Consider the following 27,660-nt stretch of genomic DNA (forward strand, 5'->3'; position numbering starts at 1 on the left):
CAATGTTACAGACCATCCATTCAACTAGTCTACCAGAACCAGAGCTGCTCTATGTTTATAGATGTTCCCTTGGTCTAATACAGAAGGGTCCTGAACAAGGAACCACCCTGGGATTTCCATAGTCCCCATCCATCTTGAATAGGGTTATCTTCATGAGACCCCAGATAGCCCATAATTGTTGGCAGCCAAACATCTAGTGCAGCTGTTTATGTAATGTATGGATGTGTTGGGTTGGCCAGATTGGGAACCGCTCTATGTTCTGGCACGTAGCGTGCCATGCGACCCTACTACCAAAGACTCTCTGCCCACATCCCAGACTTCATATCTGCAGACGAGAAGAGGAAACTCTACATCCTACTGGGAGAAGAAGAGGCCACTGTGGAGATCGCTGCCCAATATGTGTCCAGCTGTCACCAAACAAGAGGAAGATGAGACTGTTATACCCCAAGCCACCCACCCCACCCCACCTCACCATATAGCGGCCACCAACTAAGAGGAAGATGAGACTCCACGGACTGTTATACCCCAAACCCCCACCCCCACCCCACCTCCCCATATAGCGGCCACCAACTAAGAGAAAGATGAGACTCCAGGGACTGTTATACCCCAAACCCCCCCACCCCACCTCCCCATATAGCGGCCACCAACTAAGAGAAAGATGAGACTCCAGGGACTGTTATACCCCAAACCACCCACCCCCAACCCACCCCACCCCATACTCTCCCCCTCGACTCCAAACCCCCCCCACACACACACACACAAACACACACACACACTTTACTAGCTTTGGCAATGCCAAATATCTATTTGGACGTGCCAATAAAGCCTGTTTGATTTGATTTGATTTATGTATAGAGATTCTGACAATTGGACAACCCGTTGAAGCTATTGTACGCGTAACCATATCAGGTATTGGTAGGAGGGAAGTTATTAACTCAGAAAATAAAATCCTAGGAGAAAGGAAAACTTCCCGAGCAGGCGGTAATCCTATATTTATAGATCCGGATACATAGTGAGCTGTAGGTTACCGCAGAATTTCACAACTGAAATTGAGACTGAGACTGAACGGTGACACCTACATGAATCATACCATAAGTAATTAGATGTCGTAACTGCTTTGGCTTCTTCTATAACCAGATCTAATCTAAGTCTGGAATATTTTGCATTTAGTTTATAGTATCTATAAAAGTAAAAGCAGCCGTACGATCCTGTCCCTTGCCGGAACGATGAAGAGTCCACAGAGAGGACTGTATTTTATCTCCTGGGATGATTCTCAAGTATAAGAAGGTTTTTGGAGACTCACGTACCCAAACCTGTCAGTTGTAACCATGTTCCAGAAGGTGGAGCAGAAGGGTAACGCTAATCTCATGTCTTATTATAGGATTATTGGGGTATTCCAGGCATTGGCATTTATTACTTAATATGTCGTTATTATGTTCATGTTGTTTGGGGAATTTACTGTATTTGGAACTTTTTTTGGAAATATTTTTCATTTAGGGAATTGCATTACTTGTATTAGACTCTTTTTAGCAATGTTATAATAGAAAGCTAAGCAGAGTCCATATAGCGTATAGTACATGCTGAATATAACTGCGATACACTGTCTACCAATAAGGATTCGGACCCCGGGAGTAGAAAAACAACATTTCTTCCTATCCAATAGTTGGTAGAACCAGCAGATGCTTCCTTACCAATGGGATTGATGGACACAATACTCCGGGATGCCCGGTGACACTCCTGGTGTATGGGAGCCATCGGTTGGGTGCGGTTTCTCTGGCCAGCACTCGTCAGTCTTTATCTCCCAGTTTTGGGGATCTGCCGACTCAGGGCGCATTACGACAATCACCGTTCACCTTCCACTTTGTAATCACATAGGCCACGGTCAGTTTTGGATAATTCAGTTCTCTTGCCTATGTCCCTTAAGGATCCACCATTTTGGTGGTACCCCACAATTACTCCTCTCTCGAAATCGGAGAACACTGCACTTCGTGGCATCTTGCATGCGGCTAATGCCAATGCTGTTTCCTATTTATTGGCGGAAGGTGTGACGCACATCACGGCCGCAGATATCTTCATTGGCATGGGTGTCCATATACTTATTGTAGACAGTGTATACTTTGATATGTTCACTTTTATAGTTCTTGTTATTCTTTGTTATATTTGAAAAAATAAATAAAAAAAAATAAAGCGGAATTTCAAAAAAAAAAAAAGTTAGAGTCAAAAATTTTCCATTTAAACCTTCTGTACTCAGTATTAAAAAATAAAAAAAATCATCCTCCCTTTTAAGCAGGGACTGTCCTCTTTTCTCAACATGTCCTCAGAGGTGTAACCTGTATGGTGTGACGTACATATTCCAAGATGTCTGGTGTGACGTACATAGTCCAAGATGTCTGGTGTGACGTACATAGTCCAAGATGTCTGGTGTGACCTACATATTCCAAGATGTCTGGTGTGACGTACATAGTCCAAGATGGCTGGTGTGACGTACATAGTCCAAGATGTCTGGTGTGACGTACATAGTCCAAGATGTCTGGTGTGACCTACATATTCCAAGATGTCTGGTGTGACGTACATATTCCAAGATGTCTGGTGTGACGTACATATTCCAAGATGTCTGGTGTGACGTACATAGTCCAAGATGGCTGGTGTGACGTACATAGTCCAAGATGTCTGGTGTGACGTACATAGTCCAAGATGTCTGGTGTGACCTACATATTCCAAGATGTCTGGTGTGACGTACATAGTCCAAGACGTCTGGTGTGACGTACATATTCCAAGATGTCTGGTGTGACGTACATAGTCCAAGACGTCTGGTGTGACGTACATATTCCAAGATGTCTGGTGTGACGTACATATTCCAAGATGTCTAGTGTGACGTACATATTCCAAGATGGCTGGTGTGACGTACATAGTCCAAGATGTCTGGTGTGACGTACATAGTCCAAGATGTCTGGTGTGACGTACATAGTCCAAGATGTCTGGTGTGACGTACATAGTCCAAGATGTCTGGTGTGACGTACATAGTCCAAGATGTCTAGTGTGACGTACATATTCCAAGATGTCTGGTGTGACGTACATAGTCCAAGACGTCTGGTGTGACGTACATATTCCAAGATGTCTGGTGTGACGTACATATTCCAAGATGTCTGGTGTGACGTACATATTCCAAGATGTCTGGTGTGACGTACATATTCCAAGATGTCTGGTGTGACGTACATATTCCAAGATGTCTGGTGTGACGTACATATTCCAAGATGTCTGGTGTGACGTACATATTCCAAGATGTCTGGTGTGACGTACATATTCCAAGATGTGTGGCACAAGATGAGAAACTTCTTAAACAACTTGATTTTTTTGATACTCTATCATGAGATGTTCATCCTACATGTGTCTATGTACGGCAGTCCAGTGTTTGTGATGGGTTCAGTGATTTGTTCCAATGTTTAATTACTGTATTCAATTTGTTCCATGAAATTGGAGCTCTTAATCAAATCTGAGCTAAGAACTGGTCTATAGGTGACAGATGTTGGGTCAGTGGAGTTCCAACGATTAGGGAACAGGGTGATCTATTTGAAAGCTTCTCTGCTATTGCTAGTTCTAGTGGTTGCCGACTTCCCACACCTTCACATAAGAGTAAGCTCAGATTAGCTCAGATTAGCTCAGATTAGCTCAGCTTGACATACTTAGCGCCCTGATCCCACGAGATCAGCGGCATGATGACAGCTATAATACACAGCTACACTCAACTACAAGAGCAGGGATTAGCAAAAACTCCAAACCTGGCAGGTAATCGTTTCATCGCTTGATTCTGAACACCGCACTGTACAATGTAAAGGCTACGGACTACTTTGCCCCATGGTTATTATGGTTTTCTACAATACTTCTAAGGAATCTTCATTAAAAAAAAAATCTACAGTACATTTTGGTTCCATAGCCTTCTGTGGGTGGAAGTGCACGAAAGTGGTTCATGTGAATGGGGTGGTGGGGTGCACGCTTGATTGGGTGTCCCCTCCCAGAAGTCCCATAGAAGTGCTGGCCAAGCATACACATCATACCCTTGTTCTCCAGATTACTGGGAGTCCCAGTGTTTGTATACTGTGGATAGGAGACAAGTGCATATAGTAGGAGAAGAAAACCATAGAAAGGGGTTTCAGGGCCCAAATGAGCTTTTGATACTGATGACCTATCTGACATCTGACCCTACATTGATCTGCTGATCTGGCTGCCCCCAAAGGCATTGGATGCTCCAGTGAATAAGAGCAGAGCTGCTTCCACCTACTGTGAACTGCTGTATATTCTGGCCATTGGAGGCAGACAGATCCCTGGATCGGTGCAGGGTCCGGGTGTTGGATCCCCACAGATCAGATATTGAAACATCAGGACTGGAAAACTCCTTTAGGTCGGAGCCCAATGGGACATACACGTTGCAATTTGCCCGCACCATTTTACAACCAGGGCAAAGTGGATGGGATTCTAGGGAATCCCATGCCCACTTTGCAGTAAAAACCACCAGCATGATTTTGGAAATCACAGCATGTCAATTATACCTACGGAAACACCGGCAATTTCCCCATAGGTATAATTGTAACAGAAAGGAAACTTTCTATCTAAAGCGCTGCGGGAAGAACCGCGATGCATTGCTTTTGTGGTTTTCCTTCAGTGCTTTTTGGCTGTGAGTTGCCCCGTGGGGCTTTAGTCTTAAGCTGAGACCCCACTTTCCGGAAAAGCAGATTTTGTTGCAGATTTTTGAACCAAAGTCAGGAGCGGATTGAGCAGAAGGGAGAAGTATAAGAACTTCCTATATATTCCCCATTCATATTGTATCTACTCTTGGCTTTGGCTCAAAAACCAAAGAAAAATTTGCAACAAAAAAAGTTGCCTTTCTACCAAATGGAGTCTCAGCATTAACCGAGTTTTCCAGTAATCTGGTCCTCCATGGTATCCAACACCAGTGAGTCTTCCTCACCACCACTACAGTCGATGCAAGAATATCGGAACCTCTTTGTTCTTGTGTCTGGAAACACGTTACAGAATACAGTTACAGAATTCTTAATTTTTTACCTAATATTTTTCTGTACTCTGTGCCTTTTGTATTAGAAGATTTTATAATGAAATTAAAAATAATTACATTTAAAATTAAAAAAATTCAATTAAATAAAAAAAAAGGACAACTGCAGCCTTGATGAATGATGCCAAGTTTATATTTCTATAGTTAAATAAAACATAATAAAAATAACAAATTTAATAAATATAAAATATTACTATATACAGTATAATATGCAAATTTACAATAAATGGATTTCGTGCTATAGGGCAAAATCTATAAATGTAAAGCTAAAATAGGAATCCATGGTCAACATGTAGAGCAAAAGCTAAATTGATGGAGGTTTCATTTCTGATTCTCAGTGCAAATCCGAGCCCCCTACCATGTAATATGTGTAATACTGGTGTTTTCTTACAGTACTGGGGCCAGTGGAATAGATTTAGAAACTTTACATTCCTATCTGATGCCTATACATGGCGAGCATAATTCATAATAAATACAATACTGTCCTCATATACATTCTACAATTGTAGCAAATTTTGGAAACGTCCTTGTTGTTGAGGTCACTCCGGTCTATCATTTGTGATGTTGCTGAGCTGAGGGTCTTCTCTGAAACCTGTTCAGATCTATTCCGTTTTCGACATCGGTCGCCAAGGATGGTCTTGCAAGATTGCGCAAACCGTAATGAGTCAAGTAAGCCGGATAACTGGTTACAGCGTATGCGGCAGCAGGGCGGAAACACGCCATTATCTGGAAGACAAATATAGTCATGTCAATTGTGTCAAATATAAATAGCTTTTAGAAAGAATGATCTATCGGGGTCCACCATGATAAAATACAAGGGTCCTCCATTCCAATGTGGTCATACTATAGAGCAGGGGTGGGCAATTCATTTTCCCATGAGGCCACATAAGAAATTGAGGGCCACGCTGCGGCAAATTTAGCTCCACCCACTTCTACATTGACCCCGCCCATTCCAAATCATCTTTCCATGTGCCCCCACAAAGTATAATCCTCCTACAGTCACCCGTACATTATATGTCCCCACATTAGAATGTTCCCTTCCAACTGCCCCACAGTATTATGTCCCTCTCCTGGTGCCCCAGTTTATACTGGTGGAAACTAGAGGAGACATGACACTGGAGCAGCTGGAGGGGGACATTAAACAGTGAGGGTAGTTGGAGGGGGGCAATAAATTAATGACAGTTGGAGTGGGACATGAAACTGGGGGCAACTAGAGGGGGACATTAAAATCGGGCAGTTGGAAGCAGACATCAAACCGTAGGGGTAGCTGGAGGGTGACATTAAACTGGAGGCAACTAGGGACAGACAGGTCCCCTTCCAGCTACCTCCATGATTGAAATCCCCTCTCCAGTTGTCTCTAGTTTAATGTCCCCCCAGTTTAAGTGCCCAATTCGTCTGCCCCCAGTTTCATGCCCCCCCTCCATTTCTCCCTCAGTTTTATATCCCCCTTCATCTTCCCCATTTCATGTCCCCCCTCCAACTCTCCCCCAGTTTCATGTCCCCCTCCCTCCATCTGCCCCCAGTTTCATGCCCCCCCCTCCATCTGCCATCTCTGCCCTAGTAGAACATTCCCCTTCCATCTCTGCCCCCAGGTTACTGAGACACACACACACACACATACAGACAGATGCAGACAGACACACACACACATTCTCCACCCTGCATCTCACATTCCCCTCTCAGTACCTTAGGACACACCCCACATGTCTCCATCTTCTTGCACTAGACACACCTCCCTAGACTGAATCAGTCAGAGGGCCGGATATGGCCCGCAGGTCGTGCTTTGCCCATGTCTACTATAGAGTATGATTAGTGAGTAGAGGGAAAACCTCAACATGTAGGTACTTACCGCACATAATAGACCTACAAGGAGGGCCACACCCAATATGGAGATCAGTCCAAGGAGAATAATTCCCCAATAAGGAACTACAAAATAAAAGAACATTCTGTTATATTACTTTGTATCTATTTTGCAGAAACCAGAGCACTATATGACAATCCTACGTGGTGGTGAGCCGGCATGGCGGAGCAGAATCTGATGGTGGACGAGGGGAGGACTTACAAGATATGTTATACAGTTATATGGATCCTTTCTTTGATCATATACAAAGGCAGAGCAAAATGTATCTCATATACTCAAAGACAATGTATCCGAAAATTTTCACATGCTCCAATGTGCCATATTGTGGGGCTATTGTCTATGGCTCCATGTGCTGACCCAAACTGTTTAGAACTGAAAATATTCCAAACTATACAGTTGTGTACGATACTGTGCAAATGTTTTAGCCAGGTGTGCAGAGTAAAAAGGTTTTCAGAAACAGAAGGGTTAATCATTTATTTTTGTCAATTCACAAAGTGAAGCAAATGAAGAAAGTAGAAATGTAAATCCCATCAATACTTGGTATTATTTTGGCCCATTGGAGAAGGAGTTCTGGAGGAGATGATCCAGCCCCCGCAGAACCCTAAACTCAACATCATCCAGTCTGTCTGGGATGACATGAAGAGACAGACGGATTGGAGCAACCTTACATCCGCAGAAGATCTGGACTTAGTTCTCCAAGATGGCGGCGGGAACAACCTCCCTGCCCAGGTCTGCCAAAAACTGTCTGCAAGTAGTGAGAAGAACTGATGGAAGGCAAAGGGCAAAGGTCACACCGAATATTGATGACATTACTCATTCACTTTATTTTGTGAATTGGTGAAAAAACTATAACATTTCCAGTTTTGGTAGCATTCTTTTTCCACACCTGCCTAAAACCTTTGCACAATACCGGATAGACATGTATCCTTGGGCAAAAGTTAAAAGGAATGTCTCATCAGCAAAACTTTTTGTGCAACTATTCAGAAAAAGGTAAGGCTAACACTTCCAGTTTTCTGCAGCTCATCTGTCGGCTTTACTGCATAGACTGAGACTTGGTGTACAGAGTCATTTCAGTGTTATTTTTTGACTATGTATTCAACAGCTGGGGACTGGATAATCCAGGTTAGTAATATGACCTACTACATAGTGTACACTGTATACAGGCCTAGATACGTTAGGATAGTAACACAATACACTACATACTGCAGAAAGATATAGATATATCTAGATATAGATAGATTTGGCCCTGACACTGAAATACAATAGATTATATTATACGTACTTGCAGATTGGTCTGAGGTTGTTTGGGTGACGTCAGTAGTAGTCAGGGTTGACATGATTCCATTGGAAGCTAAGGAAATAAGAAGTATAGACATGAAGATATCACTTTAGCAAAGCAGAAGGTTTTACCAGCTATATTGATGTGAGATGACGTGCATGAGGGTGTAAAAAATATAAGAACGGAAGGATAAGTTGAGTACATTGGACCTCAGTACGAAAATCTGCCCCAGGTGGCAGGATACTGTGGCAACAGAGGGCACCAATGTGGGAACTATGTAATCCATTTCGCCAATGTAACCAATTTTGGAGAAGGGGAGGGGCAATATTTACCATACAATAAATCATTTGATAACTTACCAGTAACTGTTGTAGAAGAGCTTGTGCCTGGGTTGGAGCCAGAATTAGAACTGGTAGCTGTAGAAATACTCCCCGATGAGCTTGATCCAGATGAGGTTACAGTAACTCCATTATTGGTGAGTGTGGTGCTACTTGTCCCTGTAGTGGATCCAGAAGTAGAACCTGTAGCTGTAGAAGTATTCACAGTTGAACTTGGTCCAGTTGATCCCGATGTTGTGGCAGTAGTGCTATTATTGATGACTGTGGAGCCACTTGTACCTGTGGTGGATCCAGAACTAGAACTTGTTGTTGTAGAAATAGTCACAGATGAACTTGGTCCAGTTGATCCCAATGTTGTGGCAGTAGTGCTATTATTGATGACTGTGGAGCCACTTGTACCTGTGGTGGATCCAGAACTAGAACTTGTGGTTGTAGAAATATTCCCTGATGAGCTTGGTCCAGTTGATCCTGATGTTGTGGCAGTAGTACTATTATTGACAACCGTGGTGCTACTTATACCAGAATTAGAACTAGTGGTTGTAGAAACATTCCCTGATGAGCTTGGTCCAGTTGATCCAGATGTTGTGGCAGTAGTGCTATTATTGATGACTGTGGAGCCACTTGTACCTGTGGTGGATAAAGAACTAGAACTTGTGGTTGTAGAAATATTCACTGATGAACTTGGTCCAGTTGATCCCGATGTTGTGGCAGTAGTGCTATTATTGATGACTGTGGAGCCACTTGTACCTGTGGTGGATCCAGAACTAGAACTTGTGGTTGTAGAAATATTCACAGATGAGCTTGGTCCAGTTGATCCCGATGTTGTGGCAGTAGTGCTATTATTAATGACCGTGGAGCCACTTGTACCTGTGGTGGATCCATAACTAGAACTTGTGGTTGTAGAAATAGTCACAGATGAACTTGGTCCAGTTGATCCTGATGTTGTGGCAGTAGTGCTATTATTGATGACTGTGGAGCCACTTGTACCTGTGGTGGATCCAGAACTAGAACTTGTGGTTGTAGAAACATTCCCTGATGAGCTTGGTCCAGTTGATCCCAATGTTGTAGCTGTAGTGCTATTATTGACAACCGTGGTGCTACTTATACCAGAATTAGAACTAGTGGTTGTAGAAACATTCCCTGATGAGCTTGGTCCAGTTGATCCCGATGTTGTAGCAGTACCATTATTGGGATTTGTGATGGCACTTATAGTTGACACAACATTAGTTGACATGGTTGTAGAAGCAGTAGATCCAGGAAGGGCCATAACAGTAGAATTAGAGCTTACAATTGGAGTTATGGAAGTACTGGATCCAGATGTGGTGGTGTTTATTGGGGTGGCAGCTGTACCAGTGCTGGTTGTACTTAGCCCTGATGTGGTAGCAGTCCCAGAAACAGTGGATGCTGTTGCAGTCATGGTACTATTATTGGTAACAGGTACTGTTGTTGACGTAGTACCGGTGTATACACTAACTGTAGGCCCTGTGGTACTAGAAACAGTACTCCCATTAATGGTGGAAGTAGTACTGTTCGTAACAGGGGTAATAGTGGTTGCACTCATTGTGGTCACAGTTCCAGTAGATCCTGTAGATAAGCTGGTATTTGTTGTAGTCCCTGTACCAACACTTACTGTTACAGGACTAGTACTAAATATATTACTCGTAGAACTGGTAGATGCTCCAGTTGTGCCAATATTATTAGTGGCATTTGATGTAGAAGATGGACCTATGGTGGTTGTACCAGGTGTAATAGTGCCATTAGTGGTTACAGTAGTAGTGATAGTAGATGATATTGCACTAGTTGTAACCGGGCTAGAGTTACTAGTAGTAGGTTGATTTAGTGTTGTTGAAGCAGTTGTACTATTGGATGTTGTGGTATTAGTTATAGCACCAGTTACTAAACCAATTGAACCAGTGCTTGTAGTACTAGCGGAAGAGCTAGTTGAGGCGGTTGTAGTTACAATACTAGTTGATACAGTCGCTGAGGAATTATTAATAATAGGCTGAGTTATAGAAGATGATGAGAGTAAAGTTATACTAGATGACGATTGGGTTGGAATGGGTGTTGATGTAGTAGTTGTTGGCTGAGTAGTAATGGTTGTTGAGGCAGTCAAATTGGTATTTGGTGTGGTTGTGCTTCCTGAAGAACTAGCAGAATTGAGTATTGCTACGGTGGTAGGTGTCATGGTTGAGGACAGAGTTGAAGAAGTTGAATTTGTAGCTGTTGATGTGGTTGTACTTCTCAATGTTGTTGAAACAGGTGAATAAGTACCTGTTGGAGTTGTCACTGTGACAACTGTGGAACCAGCAGTTGAAGGGGTGATTGAGCTCAGTGAAGAACTAGCAGAAGAGTTCGATGTTGTGGTTGATGGAGTAGCAATGGTTGTTGTTGAAGCAGATGAACTAGTGCTTGTTGGTAAGGTTGTACTTGAAAAGGATGTTATTACACCAGTGGTTGATAAGGAGGTTGAAGGTTCAATAGTACTGGTTGTACTTGAAGCATTTGATACATTGCTAATTGCTGTGGATCCAGTTGCTGAAGAACTAACTGAAGTGGATGTTATCAAGAGAGTGGTTGATGCAGTACTTGATGGTTGAATATTGGTTGCTGTTGAGGCAGCAAAACTGGAACTTACTAGTGTTGTACTTGTGGAAGAAGTAGATGAAGATGTTACAACAGTGGTTGATGTAGTGTTTGATGGTTGGGTTGTAGGAGTTGTTGAAGCAGCTAAACCAACACTTGTTGGTATGGTCGCACTAGTAGTAGAAGTTACTGGAGAAGTAGTTGAAGTTGTTATAACACTGGTTGATATGGTTGATGGTTGAGTAGTTGTTGAATCAGTACTTGTTGGTATACTAGTAGTATTAGTTGCTGGAGAAGAAGTTGAAGTTGGTGCTGTTACAACAGTGGTTGATGTAGTTGATGGTTGAGTTGTTGTTGTTGAATCTGTACTTGTTGGTATACTAGTAGTAGTAGTAGTTGCTGGAGAAGTAGTTGAAGTTGATGTTGTTACAACAGTGGTTGATGTGGTTGATGGTTGAGCAGTTGTTGTGGAATCACTACTTGTTGGAGTAGCAGTAGTAGTAGTTGTTGGAGAAGTAGTTGAAGTTGGTGTTGTTACAACAGTGGTTGATGGTTGAGTTGTTGTTGTTGAATCAGTACTTGTTGGTATAGTAGTAGTAGAAGTTGCTGGAGAAGTAGTTGAAGTTGATGTTGTTACAACAGTGGTTGATGTATTGTTTGATGGTTGGGTTGTAGGAGTTGCTGAAGCAGCTAAACCAACACTTGTTGGTATGGTCGCACTAGTAGTAGAAGTTGCTGAAGAAGTAGTTGAAGTTGGTGTTGTTATAACAGTGGTTGATATGGTTGATGGTTGAGTAGTTGTTGAATCAGTACTTGTTGGTATACTAGTTCTAGTAGTTGCTGGAGAAGTAGTTGAAGTTGGTGCTGTTACAACAGTGGTTGATGTAGTTGATGGTTGAGTAATTGTCGTGGAATCAGTACTTGTTGGTATACTAGTAGTAGTAGTTGCTGGAGAAGTAGTTGATGTTGTTACAACAGTGGTTGATGTGGTTGATGGTTGAGTAGTTGTTGTTGAATCAGTGCTTGTGGGTATATTAATAGTAGTAGTTGCTGGAGAAGTAATTGTTACAACAGTGGTTGATGTGGTTGATGGTTGAATAGTTGTTGTTGAATCAGTACTTGTGGGTATACTATTAGTAGTAGTTGCTGGAGAAGTAGTTGAAGTTGGGGTTGTTACAACAGTGGTTGATGTAGTTGATGGTTGAGTAGTTGTTGTTTTTGAATCAGTACTTGTTGGTATACTAGTAGTAGTTGCTGGAGAAGTAGTTGTTGTTACAACAGTGGTTGATGTGGTTGATGGTTGAGTAGTTGTTGTTGAATCAGTACTTGTTGGTATAGTAGTAGTAGTAGTCGTTGCTGGAGAAGTAGTTGAAGTTGGTGTTGTTACAACAGTGGTTGATGGTTGAGTTGTTGTTGTTGTTGAATCAGTACTTGTTGGTATACTAGTAGTAGTAGTTGCTGGAGAAGTAGCTGTTGTTACAACAGTGGTTGATGTGGTTGACGGTTGAGTAGTTGTTGTTGAATCAGTATTTGTTGGTATACTAGTAGTAGTAGTTGCTGGAGAAGTAGTTGAAGTTGGTGTTGTTACAACAGTGGTGGATGTGGTTGATGGTTGAGTTGTTGTTGTTGAATCAGTACTTGTTGGTATACTAGTTGTAGAAGTAGTTGCTGGAGAAGTAGTTGTTGTTACAACAGTGGTTGATGTCATTGATGGTTGAGTAGTTGTTGAATCAGTACTTGTTGGTATAGTAGTAGCAGTAGTTGCTGGAGAAGTAGTTGAAGTTGGTGTTGTTACAACACTGGTTGATGTGGTTGATGGTTGAGTAGTTATTGTTGAATCAGTACTTGTTGGTATACTAGTAGTAGTAGTTGCTAGAGAAGTAGATGTTGTTACAACAGTGGTTGATGGATGAGTAGTTGTTGTTGTTGAATCAGTACTTGTTGGTATAGTAGTAGTAGTAGGAGTTGCTGGAGAAGTAGTTGAAGTTGGTGTTGTTACAGCAGTGGTTGATGTGGTTGATGGTTGAGTAGTTGTTGTTGAATCAGTAGTTGTTGGTAAACTAGTAGTAGTAGTAGTTGCTGGAGAAGTAGTTGTTGTTAAAACAGTGGTTGATGTGGTTGATGGTTGAGTAGTTGTTGTTGTTGAATCAGTACTTGTTGGTATAGTAGTAGTAGTTGCTGGAGAAGTAGTTGTTGTTACAACAGTGGTTGATGTGGTTGACGGTTGAGTAGTTGTTGTTGTTGAATCAGTACTTGTTGGTATAGTAGTAGTAGTTGCTGAAGAAGTAGTTGAAGTTGGTGTTGTTACAGCAGTGGTTGATGTGGTTGATGGTTGAGTAGTTGTTGTTGAATCAGTACTTGTTGGTAAACTAGTAGTAGTAGTAGTTGCTGGAGAAGTAGTTGTTGTTACAACAGTGGATGATGTGGTTGATGGTTGAGTAGTTGTTGTTGAATCAGTAGTTGTTGGTAAACTAGTAGTAGTAGTAGTTGCTGGAGAAGTAGTTGTTGTTAAAACAGTGGTTGATGTGGTTGATGGTTGAGTAGTTGTTGTTGTTGAATCAATACTTGTTGGTATAGTAGTAGTAGTAGTTGCTGGAGAAGTAGTTGTTGTTACAACAGTGGTTGATGTGGTTGACGGTTGAGTAGTTGTTGTTGTTGAATCAGTACTTGTTGGTATAGTAGTAGTAGTAGTTGCTGGAGAAGTAGTTGAAGTTAATGTTGTTACAGCAGTGGTTGATGTGGTTGATGGTTGAGTAGTTGTTGTTGAATCAGTACTTGTTGGTAAACTAGTAGTAGAAGTAGTTGCTGGAGAAGAAGTTGTTGTTACAGCAGTGGATGATGTGGTTGATGGTTGAGTAGTTGTTGTTGAATCTGTACTTGTTGGTATACTAGTAGTAGTTGCTGGAGAAGTAGTTGAAGTTGGTGTTGTTATAACAGTGGTTGATGTAGTTGATGGTTGAGTAGTTGTTGTTGAATCAGTACTCGTTGGTATAGTAGTAGTAGTAGTTACTGGAGAAGTAGTTGAAGTTGGTGTTGTTACAGCAGTGGTTGATGTGGTTGATGGTTGAGTAGTTGTTGTTGAATCAGTAGTTGTTGGTAAACTAGTAGTAGTAGTAGTTGCTGGAGAAGTAGTTGTTGTTACAACAGTGGTTGATGTGGTTGATGGTTGAGTAGTTGTTGTTGACTCAGTACTTGTTGGTATAGTAGTAGTAGTAGTTGCTGGAGAAGTAGTTGTTGTTACAACAGTGGTTGATGTGGTTGACGGTTGAGTAGTTGTTGTTGTTGAATCAGTACTTGTTGGTATAGTAGTAGTAGTAGTTGCTGGAGAAGTAGTTGATGTTGTTACAACAGTGGTTGATGTGGTTGATGGTTGAGTAGTTGTTGTTGAATCAGTACTTGTTGGTATAGTAGTAGTAGTACTTGCTGGAGAAGTAGTTGTTTTTACAGCAGTGGATAATGTGGTTGATGGTTGAGTAGTTGTTGTTGAATCTGTACTTGTTGGTATACTAGTAGTAGTAGTTGCTGGAGAAGTAGTTGAAGTTGGTGTTGTTACAGCAGTGGTTGATGTGGTTGATGGTTGAGTAGTTGTTGTTGAATCAGTACTTGTTGGTAAACTAGTAGTAGTAGTAGTTGATGGAGAAGTAGTTGTTGTTACAACAGTGGATGATGTGGTTGATGGTTGAGTAGTTGTTGTTGAATCAGTAGTTGTTGGTAAACTAGTAGTAGTAGTAGTTGCTGGAGAAGTAGTTGTTGTTACAACAGTGGTTGATGTGGTTGATGGTTGAGTAGTTGTTGTTGTTGAATCAGTACTTGTTGGTATAGTAGTAGTAGTAGTTGCTGGAGAAGTAGTTGTTGTTACAACAGTGGTTGATGTGGTTGATGGTTGAGTAGTTGTTGTTGTTGAATCAGTACTTGTTGGTATAGTAGTAGTAGTAGTTGCTGGAGAAGTAGTTGAAGTTGGTGTTGTTACAGCAGTGGTTGATGTGATTGATGGTTGAGTAGTTGTTGTTGAATCAGTACTTGTTGGTAAACTAGTAGTAGAAGTAGTTGCTGGAGAAGAAGTTGTTGTTACAGCAGTGGATGATGTGGTTGATGATTGAGTAGTTGTTGAATCTGTACTTGTTGGTATACTAGTAGTAGTAGTTGCTGGAGAAGTAGTTGATGTTGGAGTTGTTACAACAGTGGTTGATGTGGTCAATGGTTGAGTAGTTGTTGTTGTTGAATCAGTACTTGTTGGTATAGTAGTAGTAGTAGTTGCTGGAGAAGTAGTTGTTGTTACAACAGTGGTTGATGTGGTTGATGGTTGAGTAGTTGTTGTTGAATCAGTGCTTGTTGGTATAGTAGTAGTAGTAGTTGCTGGAGAAGTAGTTGTTGTTACAGCAGTGGATAATGTGGTTGATGGTTGAGTAGTTGTTGTTGAATCTGTACTTGTTGGTATACTAGTAGTAGTAGTTGCTGGAGAAGTAGTTGAAGTTGGTGTTGTTACAACAGTGGTTGATGTAGTTGATGGTTGAGTAGTTGTTGTTGAATCAGTACTTGTTGGTATACTAGTAGTAGTAGTTGCTGGAGAAGTAGTTGTTGTTACAACAGTGGTTGATGTGGTTGATGGTTGAGTAGTTGTTGTTGTTGAATCAGTACTTGTTGGTATACTAGTAGTAGTAGTTGCTGGAGAAGTAGTTGTTGTTACAACAGTGGTTGATGTGGTTGATGGTTGAGTAGTTGTTGTTGTTGAATCAGTAGTTGTTGGTATAGTAGTAGTAGTAGTTGCTGGAGAAGTAGTTGATGTTGTTAAAACAGTTGTTGATGTGGTTGATGGTTGAGTTGTTGTTGAATCAGTACTTGTTGGTATACTAGTAGTAGTAGTTGCTGGAGAAGTAGTTGATGCTGGAGTTGTTACAACAGTGGTTGATGTGGTCGATGGTTGAGTAGTAGTTGTTGTTGTTGAATCAGTACTTGTTGGTATAGTAGTAGTAGTAGTTGCTGGAGAAGTAGTTGTTGTTACAACAGTGGTTGATGTGGTTGATGGTTGAGTAGTTGTTGTTGAATCAGTACTTGTTGGTATAGTAGTAGTAGTAGTTGCTGGAGAAGTAGTTGAAGTTGGTGTTGTTACAACAGTGGTTGATGTAGTTGATGGTTGAGTAGTTGTTATTGAATCAGTACTTGTTGGTATTCTAGTAGTAGTCGTTGCTGGAGAAGTATTTGTTGTTACAACAGTGGTTGATGTGGTTGACGGTTGAGTAGTTGCTGTTGTTGAATCAGTAGTTGTTGGAATAGTAGTAGTAGTAGTTGCTGGAGAAGTAGTTGATGTTGTTAAAACAGTGGTTGATGTGGTTGATTGTTGAGTTGTTGTTGTTGAATCAGTACTTGTTGGTATACTAGTACTAGTAGTTGCTGGAGAAGTAGTTGTTTTTACAGCAGTGGATAATGTGGTTGATGGTTGAGTAGTTGTTGTTGAATCTGTACTTGTTGGTATACTAGTAGTAGTAGTTGCTGGAGAAGTAGTTGAAGTTGGTGTTGTTACAGCAGTGGTTGATGTGGTTGATGGTTGAGTAGTTGTTGTTGAATCAGTACTTGTTGGTATAGTAGTAGTAGTAGTTGCTGGAGAAGTAGTTGAAGTTGGTGTTGTTACAACAGTGGTTGATGTAGTTGATGGTTGAGTAGTTGTTATTGAATCAGTACTTGTTGGTATTCTAGTAGTAGTCGTTGCTGGAGAAGTATTTGTTGTTACAACAGTGGTTGATGTGGTTGACGGTTGAGTAGTTGCTGTTGTTGAATCAGTAGTTGTTGGAATAGTAGTAGTAGTAGTTGCTGGAGAAGTAGTTGATGTTGTTAAAACAGTGGTTGATGTGGTTGATTGTTGAGTTGTTGTTGTTGAATCAGTACTTGTTGGTATACTAGTACTAGTAGTTGCTGGAGAAGTAGTTGTTGTTTCAACAGTGGTTGATGTGGTTGATGGTTCAGTAGTTGTTGTTGAATCAGTACTTGTTGGTATAGTAGTAGTAGTTGCTGGAGAAGTAGTTGTTGTTTCAACAGTGGTTGATGTGGTTAATGGTTCAGTAGTTGTTGTTGAATCAGTACTTGTTGGTATACTAGTAGTAGTAGTTGCTGGAGAAGTAGTTGTTGTTACAACAGTGGTTGATGTGGTTGATGGTTGAGTAGTTGTTGTTGAATCAGTACTTGTTGGTATACTAGTAGTAGTAGTTTCTGGAGAAGTAGTTGTTGTTACAACAGTGGTTGATGTGGTTGATGGTTGAGTAGTTGTTGTTGTTGTTGAGTCAGTACTTGTTGGTATAGTAGTAGTAGTAGTTGCTGGAGAAGTAGTTGTTGTTACAACAGTGGTTGATGTGGTTGATGCTTCAGTAGTTGTTGTTGTTGAATCAGTACTTGTTGGTATACTAGTAGTAGTAGTTTCTGGAGAAGTAGTTGTTGTTACAACAGTGGTTGATGTGGTTGATGGTTGAGTAGTTGTTGTTGTTGAGTCAGTAATTGTTGGTATACTAGTAGTAGTAGTTGCTGGAGAAGTAGTTGTTGTTACAACAGTGGTTGATGTTGTTGATGGTTGAGTAGTTGTTGTTGAATCAGTACTTGTTGGTATACTAGTAGTAGTAGTTGCTGGAGAAGTAGTTGACGCTGGAGTTGTTACAACAGTGGTTGATGTGGTTGTTGGTTCAGTAGTTGTTGTTGAGTCAGTACTTGTTGGTATACTAGTAGTAGTAGTAGTTGCTGGAGAAGTAGTTGATGTTGTTACAACAGTAGTTGATGTGGTTGATGGTTGAGTAGTTGTTGTTGAATCAGTACTTGTTGGTATAGTAGTAGTAGTAGTTGTTGGTTCAGTAGTTGTTGTTGAATCAGTACTTGTTGGTATAGTAGTAGAAGTAGTAGTTGCTAGTAGTTGGAAAAAAACAAATGATTGGTAAGAACATTGATTTATGTTTCATCATTGCATCACATTAAGTCTCTAAAATGGTAACATTACAACTGATAACACAGGAGAGTTATGAAATGTATTTTATTTAAGTCACTTCATAATAGAGTTTACCCGGTTCATAAATCAATCCTCTTGTGGTGCGTCAGACTTTTTTGTGAACACAAATATTGGTATTATAAGGACTGAAGCACCAGGAGTGGCAGCAAGACTCATATAAACCTGGCAAGGTGATGCAGGTGTGGCTCAGTCTGTCCATAACTTACTGAGAAAGAATTTGTTGTTCTGTGCAATGAACAGGTGATAGACAGAACAAGAATACAGCTTGTCAGATATCCGGAGATTAAGGGTATAAATAAGGAACGTATGAGTGTGTATGAATTGGATCAGGATGGGTGATGGTGTGCAAGTATTGAAACATGAGACATTCCTATTATAAAAAATCATGAAAACGAGGTCTAAAGATAAAATTTATAGTTAGTTTAGCCTTAGTCCCGTGATGGCGAACCTATGGCACGGTTGCCAGAGGTGGCACTCAGAGCCTCTCTGTGGGCACTCATCTGTGGAACAGATTATACTGTGTGGGGGCCACTGTGGAGGAAATTGTACTATGTTGGGGCCACTTTGCAGAAGATTATATTGTGTGGGGTCATTGTGGAGCAATTGAACTGTGTGGGGACCACTGTGAAACAGATTGGAATGAGTTGGGGCCACTGTGAAACAGATTGGAATGAGTTGGGGCCACTGTGGAGCAGATTGTACTATGAGAGGGTCACTATGGAGCAGATTGGACTGAATGGGGGCCCTTCACTATTTATATCACACAGTATCTGTTTTATAGCAGACATGATATTATTACCAGTCATATTAACATCGCACGGTCACTACAAAACAATAATAAATTCAATGCAAAGTTGTTTGTATCATTGAAAGCCCTGTAAATCCCCAATCACATGACCATATCCGTTGTGGCTATTTCTCTTATTCATGTATTTGGAAAAGGCAACACATCCCAACCCACCAAATGTAACGGTATAAATACTTTACCTGTGTCGGGAGCCGTCTGTGCACCTAGAAGACAAGAAGTACGTTTCAGTTAACAATGAAGAATTGAGTTCTAAAGTTGAATACATTGGCCATTGCTAAGACATAAGAATTTTTGGCATCACATGAAAAAGTCAATATTAAAATCTTAGAGAAACAATTAATGTAACTTTATAAGACTTTTGGTGTTCAAGTATATCTGGAAACATGGTTGGTACTAAGTATAGTTACATGCCGAAGTAACAAAGTTATTGTCCATTATGGATTGAAAACAGAACTATCATACTTTTTGGAATATAAGACGCATTTTTTTCCCACAAATTTGGGAGGAAAATGAAGGTGCGTCTTTTAGTCCGAATGTGGGGTATGTTGGTAGGGGGAGGGGCGGAGGAGCAGTTTTGCATCATCACCCCACTCCTGCAGTGGGAAGAGTGTGGCCATGCTGTGGGCCCTGGGCTGAGAGGGTGTCCCAGCAATGTGAACCTTCAGACATCTAATGTGCTGTTATGGCGGATGCCGGGTTTGTAAATATGATGGTGTCTTCTCTACTGCAGAGTGGTCACAATAGCTACCGGGTCTCTGCTGTGATGTACAGCGGAGACCCGGAGCTAATGCCCGTGATCAGAGTTCACTCTGTTTGCGGGTATTACTAACTGTGAGTCCAATGAAGGAATTGAAGGTGCCCCTGGGGCTGGTCCCTACTGGCCCTGCACTTTTCTTCTTGAAGGCCAGCTCCTGCACAGCGAGATCACAAGAGCCGACCTGTTCCTGTTATAGCCGGGAGCCTAATGAAGGCTACCAGACCTGTCATAGGAAAATTACCATTGTAGCTGGTCTACGATTGGTCTATGACCAGCTTCAATAGTAATGTACAGAATCTCCCTGAGATTGTAGGTTGAAGCCCCCTAAGTGGGGCAATAAAATAGTAAAAAATAAAGTTTTAAAAAACATAACAATAAAAAAATAAAACTTCTATATCACCCCTTTCCCTAGAATACATATAACAGTCAAAATTACAGTGAAACACATACATATTATTGTAGGTATCCCTGTGTCTGAAAATACCCGGTCTACAAACTCCTAAAAAAAAAATTCCTGTAGGGTGAACATTATAGCAGAAAAAAAATCAAAAGTGCCACCGTTTTTTTTCGCTGTTTCGCCTCTGATTTGAATAATAGGTCCATCATGTCCAACTTATGTTCATAAACCCAAGAAGATCCAAAGGAAGTCAAAAAGCACAAGATACTGGAACAGACCAAATCCTCCATTAAGTGAAACAGATTCCTTCCTGGAAAAGTCCCTGGATCAACGCTGCATATGGATATCCCGTATATTGTAGTGTACATGGTAGGTATATAGCCCTTTTATAATGCAAACCCCACTTTCCATCATTATCTAATCCTGTTATACTAAGTCTTATAATAAGCCCTACTGGTACCAGAAATCCCAATTTTGTCAGACTATATACAGTATAAAGTACATAAAAAAAACATGAGGATGATAATATTTTTTTGTCACTTAAATAATCCCAATCATATGACTAAATAATACCATCGCCAAATAACACTAGGATTAAAATTGTGATATTGAAAAAATAACCAAAGATGAAAAAGATGAATAGTCATCATATTATATAATGAGGATTGTGATTATTATTATTATTATTATTATTATTATTATTATTATTATTTTTAATAATCATTAAATATTATTAAATATTTTAATATATTATTGTTCTTATTATTATTAGTGTTATTTTTATTAGAATTTTTATTTTTTGCTTTAATATTTATTATTATTATTATTATTATTATTATTATTATTATTATTATTATTCGTAGTAGTAGTAGTATTGCAGTTCTCCTACTAGTACTATTACTAATAAAAGAAAAATTAGAACAATAACTATTAGATTATACTGATATCAATATTGATTACAAGAGGAATAAACACCTAATAAAATAAATAAATAAATAAATAAATAAATACAACTACAATTCCTTCTACAAGTAATACTATTATTGTTTCTATCCATAGTAATGTATTATATAGTCGTATGTTACGGGTACAAATCTCTCTGTGTCATAAATACTGCAGCGAAATTACAATGTCTAGGAGCTATACACACTGAGCAGAATAATTGCACACTTTATGTTTTTATTATACTGTGACCATATAATTATAGCTAAGAAGCCGTACGGAGTTATTATTCAGTATGATAATACTAAGTCTCTAACATTATGACAATATTTTCATTGGATCCATCTAGAGACTTACTATGTCTGATTCATAGTTACAAATTGTAAACTGTTACAAAAATATAATACATAAATATAAGTAAATAGATAGATAGATAGATAGATAGATAGATAGATAGATAGAGAGATAGGAGATAGATAGATAGATAGATAGATAGATAGATAGATAGATAGATAGATAGATAGGAGAGATAGATAGATAGATAGATAGATAGATAGATAGATAGATAGATGATAGATAGATAGATAGATAGATAGATAGATAGATAGATAGATAGATAGATAGATAGGAGATAGATAGATAGATAGATAGATAGATAGATGATAGATAGATAGATAGATAGATAGATAGATAGATAGAGAGATAGGAGATAGATAGATAGATAGATAGATAGATAGATAAGAGATAGATAGATAGATAGATAGATAGATAGATAGATAGATAGGAGATAGATAGGAGATAGATAGATAGGAGAGATAGATAGATAGATAGATAGATGATAGATAGATAGATAGATAGATAGATAGATAGATAGATAGGAGATAGATAGATAGATAGATAGATAGATAGATAGGAGATAGATAGATAGATAGATAGATAGATAGATAGATAGAAGATAGATAGATAGATAGATAGATAGATAGATAGATAGATAGATAGGAGATAGATAGATAGATAGATAGATAGATAGGAGATAGATAGATAGATAGATAGATAGATAGATAGGAGATAGATAGATAGATAGATAGATAGATAGATAGATATGAGATAGATAGATAGATAGATAGATAGATAGATAGATAGATAGATAGGAGATAGATAGATAGATAGATAGATAGATAGGAGATAGATAGATAGATAGATAGATAGATAGATACATGGATAGATAGATAGATAGATAGATAGATAGATAGATAATATATATATATATATATATATATATTTTTTTTTTTTTTTTTTTTTTTTTTCCAAAAAGTATAAGACAAGTTACATTTTTTGTCCAATCCCCTTGTGTCTTACCTGTACAGCCAAGAAGTGCCGCCAGGTACATAAGAAGAAGGAACAATCTTGCAGTCTTCATGCTGTGCGGCGTTACGGTCTCTCAGTATTAGTCGATATGTCCTGTACCGGCCGCTGCATTCCAAAATCTACCAAAAAAATCACTGCAGGGGGTTTTATGCTGAGTTAGTGAATGACAAGCCATGTGTGTCACTGCTGAGAGGTCACACCCTGTGAGACGAATATCAATTGTTCTATCATAGGAAAACATTGAAACCTATAGACGGGAGAGATATTCACCTTGGCCCTGTGACACACGGTATAAATATGTATTTTGTCATGATTAATTTGCGTGAATCGGGCACAAAAATGACGTTGTGATCAGAAGCAGATGACACAGGTGTGTTGAGAAGACTGACATCGGAGCTGGGGTGTGTCGCCTGTTACTAAAATAAGAAGATTGGGAGGTAAAGCAGAAGAATTTACAACTAACAGAGGATGAGATTTGCTCAAGAAGCATTGGAGCAGATTTACAAATCCTGTCCAAACTTCAAACAGTCTAAAAATGGGACAAATTTATCAAATCGCACTGGATTGAGGTTTTGGCACAGCTTAAGATGGTCTGGTGTATAGTCATTAGAAAAAGAAAATCAGCCCTATTGGAATTTTGTGATTTTAGGTCTCTGGACATAATAATAATGGATCTTAGAACACAGCCTCAGATGAACACAAGAATGATACAATGTGGCATTATTTATTTATCAAAATTGTTTCCAGAGCAATTAAGAAGATAAGCAGTAACCGATGTCATAAATCAAACGCTTTTGATTAATTGACCAACACAGAAGTTTTATTTGACAAAGAGGGGCACAAAATGCTACCTTTAAACACACAAATTCTAACTAGCATAAAATATAACTTTTATTTTGATCAGCTAAAAATAATATAGCCAGGGCTATTAAAACAAACAAATAACAAACACACCAGCAGACGTGATTAGTACAACTCCCAATACACTCTTTCAGTATGTGTCCCCACAGACTGCTGGCGCAATTATATTGATTTAAATGAGCGTCCAGGGAATAGTAAACTAACTATATTTATATGCTACACGATCTTTTTCACCTGCCAATAAATGCAGGGAGTTGTGTGTTTGCGTATTAATGGCAATAAAGAGTTTTGGTGTGGAGCGATTCATTCCCAATATCTGTCAGATATGATACATACCTACCTTCGGGTTCCTCTTCCATAGACAGTAACAGCGCTGTTTATTTTGGACGCTTCGGAGGCAAACATACGCCCACAGAAGGAGGAGCTATCCTCCGCACGGAGACTCTGCAATCTGATTGGCGGAGACCCGAATGATGTCGAGGGGGCGTATCCTTAGAAGCAGTCTGGGCTCTATTTAAACCCCAGCGCTGCAGCAGTCAGCGTCAGACACTCCGTACCGGCTCCCACCATCAGGGACCGGGAAATGCGGTTTTAACTGCAACTACATCTTTATTATTTTTTTGATTGTTACATCCTCTCCTGATGATAAGTTTAACTTTGAAACGCGTTGAGAGATTTTATTATGCGCATCTTAAACCTGGATACCTGTAGTTTATTTTGAACAGGCAGGGACATAGTGAAAGAGCATAAATGTCAGTAAATTACTAAGACCAGCATTTGGTATGCACACTTAATCTGTAAAAAAGCCGCACCTAGCTTACATAGGGTGGCATGTGTGTAAGTGTGCATGAGTGTCAATAGGCTCCAGGGCTCTATGCAAGATATCAGAGCAGGATAATGGGGGGATGATTATCCTATACAGCTACGGCAGCAGCTAGAGTAACAACCTCTTATTCTTGAACCTATAAAGTGGTGTTTACTAGCATGTGCCAGAGAGTTAGTTTACTATTCCCTGGACGCTCATTTAAATCAATATAATTGCGCCAGCAGTCTGTGGGGACACATACTGAAAGAGTGTATTGGGAGTTGTCCTAATCACGTCTGCTGGTGTGTTTGTTATTTGTTTGTTTTAATAGCCCTGGCTATATTATTTTTAGCTGATCAAAATAAAAGTTATATTTTATGCTAGTTAGAATTTGTGTTCAACACAGAAGTTTTGTCTCTTTGCTGGTCTGGAGCATTCAATGCCAAGGTGGAAAGACATCAGCAATGATCGTAGAGTATCAATTGTATCCAAACAATTCGAAATCCATCACTCTACAGTAAGAAAAATTATCCACACCTGGAAAGTTATCAATTCCCCCAGGTGTGAGCGTCCCAAGCAATAGACATTCCCCAAATTGGTATAACTAAAAAGTACACTCAAAAGACGTCCTATTATTAAGGAAGAGTGAAGAACTGAAAAGCACCTAAGAGTATTGATTTTCTCAAGGTGATATTGAGGATATCTGAGACAACGTTTTCAATCTACAGATTTGCAACTTCTTAGAAGTTTATGACAATGATATTTCAAGTGATCGTAATCTGTAATGGCTGAAAACGGGGCTTCAATTTTTACTGTTTGTAGAACTGAGTAAGGTCTGAGTCCAAAAAGTCCAAAAATTTTGTGGTCCTTCAACCCATGTCTATGACTTATTGGAAAAGACGGATGACACTTTATAGACATGAAGATTGTATTGCCTCCATTCAATATGCATTTACGAAATAGTAAGGGCGGGTTCACACCTGCGCCCAGATCTACGTTTTGCAGGTTTCCACTTTCTGCACTGCACTGGACAGGAGACGAAAACCCATTTGAATGGGTTTGCAAAGTGTCCACCCGTTTTTTTTTTTTTTTTTAACCTAACACAAAGTTGGACATGCAGGACTTTATGTCCGGTTATGAAAAAAATGGTTTCACCGCAGAGAGCAGAAGACGCTCACGGGCGCTCACCGGCGGACACTGAATGCCATATTTCTGACTTCTGCCAACCAGAAAACCTGCAAAACGGAGACCGGGCGCTGCCCTGAACCTGCCCTATCCTACTCTGGCTTCAGTTTGTAACGCACACTAGTCTTTGTCAGGAAATTCTTCCGATTGGCCGTATCTGTAGATCATAATGGGTTCTTTTTGCCGAACATTTGGTCAGCGTACCTGAGCCTTCTTCTACAATTCTTTCTAATATTTTGGGATTCCCTACAATAGTATACCACTGCATTTCAAATTGTTTACCATGATAGTAACATATAGATCTGTACTGTACAATATGGCGACAGTATATGTTCTGCCTAGACAGGGCTGTGCAAAAGGCAGGTGTGGAAAAATTCTACACAATGAGAATGCTTTCAGGAGTGGAAGGGTTAATAGTTTATGTCTATCAATTAATAAAATGAAGGGAATGAAGAAAAGAGAAATGTAAATCCCATCAATATTCGGTGTGACCTTTGCTCTTTCCTTTCCATCAGTTCTTCTCGGTACTTGCAGACTGTTTTTGGCAGGGAGGTTGTTCCCCCCCGCCATCTTGGAGAACTAAATCCAGATCTTCTGTGGATGTTGCTCCAATCCGTCTGTCTCTCCATGTCATCCCAGACAGACTGGACAATGTTGAGATCAGGGCTATATCCGCAGGGGCCGGATCATCACTTCCAGGACTCCTCCTCCAAAGAGCGAAGATCACACCAAATACTGATGAGATACATATTTCTCTTTCCTTCATTCACTTTATGTTGAGAATCGATACAAATAAATGATTAACCCTTCTGTTACTGTAAGCCTCTTACTGGGCAGCATTGCTCCGCACCTTTTGCACAGTACTGTACATTACATCAGAATGATTTTTATTAATAACCTAAGTCATTACCTACTTAGGACATGCAGACACATAAACAATAGGGAGGAACCTGCAGGATTTACTATCATTTTATAGACTGAAAGGATATTATATCCTCAATCCCTGAGCTGACTCAAATGTAAACTTGTAAAACGGGAGGACGTGACTGATCTGGAAAGTAAAGGAGAAGTGTAATGATAGGTAATAAGTGGCTCAATAATACCTCGTGAGCTGTCGTATTGCTGTCAGCCTCGGCATAACAAAAACTTAATGGGCAGTGATGGAGAGTCATCAGATGGAGGACACTGCCCTGTAGCTTCAGGGATGACGAGCCACCCAAAATCCGAGCAGGGACTGGACACCATGGGGTGAAATTACTATTCTATATATAATGGAAAATGGGTGAAGATGGGAATAGATGTTGGGCGTCTTTGGTGCACTGGCCTTATTGGGTGCAGATGTGCCACTTCCCTCTTTCCAGTTATCACTTTTTATGAGACCAAGGACAAGGCGTGCCGGGGGCAGACATCCCAGACAGAGATATACAAACTGTATCAGTAGCCCATGTGACTATTACAGTAGGGTGCAGTGAAAAAGGAACATTTTTGAAACCTAAAATGCCTGGGGTGGAAAATGTACCGGCTGATAATATTCTATTCTCAAGGTTTTGTCTCCCAGCTCTGTATCTTGTGTCCCCATACTCAACGTTTTGTAATATCAGGTAGGTCGTCCCTCAGTACAAGCTGTGCATGGCACTGAGCCAACGTGGCAGACTCAAACTGTTCACCAGACTGATGTGAACCTCTGCGAGAGTCATAAGCGGAGTCCAAACTATAGAACAATGAAAAAAATGGCATTATCCATGTGCGGTATTTCATGAATTTCCACTATTACTGCCCTGCAGAATAATGTTTATATATTCCAAAATATACAGTCCCTAACAAGGAGTGATGGTAGTATTCAGGCCCCACCCATGACCCACCCACCCAATCATAGAGTATACATTGTATCTGGCACTAAGGGTATGTTACTTATGTCCTTGACTGTTTGTATTCTGAGAACTCTGACTTGGTAGTGTGAGGATGGCGCGTCACTTCTTGACTTACTGTGTTCTGACTACTATAGGCCGGTGAGTTTTTACAGTCACTTTTAGTGTCGCTTCACAGAGTGAATGGTTCTGACCAAAATGTATTTCCCTTTATTTAAAAATATTGATGTTTTCTGACGGAAAGACCTCTTTAAAGATCCCGCTACTATGTGTCTCTCTCCCTCCTACTTTGCTGTTCACTCCCTGTCACTAGGGCAAGTCCATCTTTAGAAATCAACAGGCTCAAAACGTTATATGGATAGTGAAGGGGTATGGGCAGGTCTATCCTCACAGGCAGTAGGGGAGGGCAGGACTTTCATAACAGACTTGTCGGTGTTTCCTGCCTTTACACTGCTCAGAGGGTCTAAGGACAATCTATCTACTTCAGACTAGCTGCCCATATTGTTGCTGATATGATGGTTAGTCATAGACAGTAAGCAGTGTTATATATAGTGC

General features: G+C 40.1%; 1 protein-coding gene across 1 annotated transcript in view; it reads right to left on the bottom strand.

The window, feature by feature from the left end:
- Positions 1 to 5,620: 5,620 nt before the first annotated feature.
- Positions 5,621 to 27,660, bottom strand: part of LOC142185551 (uncharacterized) — a 47,930-nt gene continuing 25,890 nt past the window's right edge. Inside the window, exons 12-14 of the mRNA XM_075260980.1 lie at positions 8,212 to 8,280; positions 6,918 to 6,994; positions 5,621 to 5,794 (exon numbers count right to left, since the gene is read on the bottom strand). Coding sequence (XP_075117081.1) covers positions 5,621 to 5,794; positions 6,918 to 6,994; positions 8,212 to 8,280 — 320 coding nt within the window. The remainder of the gene's footprint in view (positions 5,795 to 6,917; positions 6,995 to 8,211; positions 8,281 to 27,660) is intronic.

Source organism: Leptodactylus fuscus, chromosome 11 (genome assembly GCF_031893055.1).
Source record: "Leptodactylus fuscus isolate aLepFus1 chromosome 11, aLepFus1.hap2, whole genome shotgun sequence".
NCBI classification, from domain to species: Eukaryota; Metazoa; Chordata; class Amphibia; order Anura; family Leptodactylidae; genus Leptodactylus; species Leptodactylus fuscus.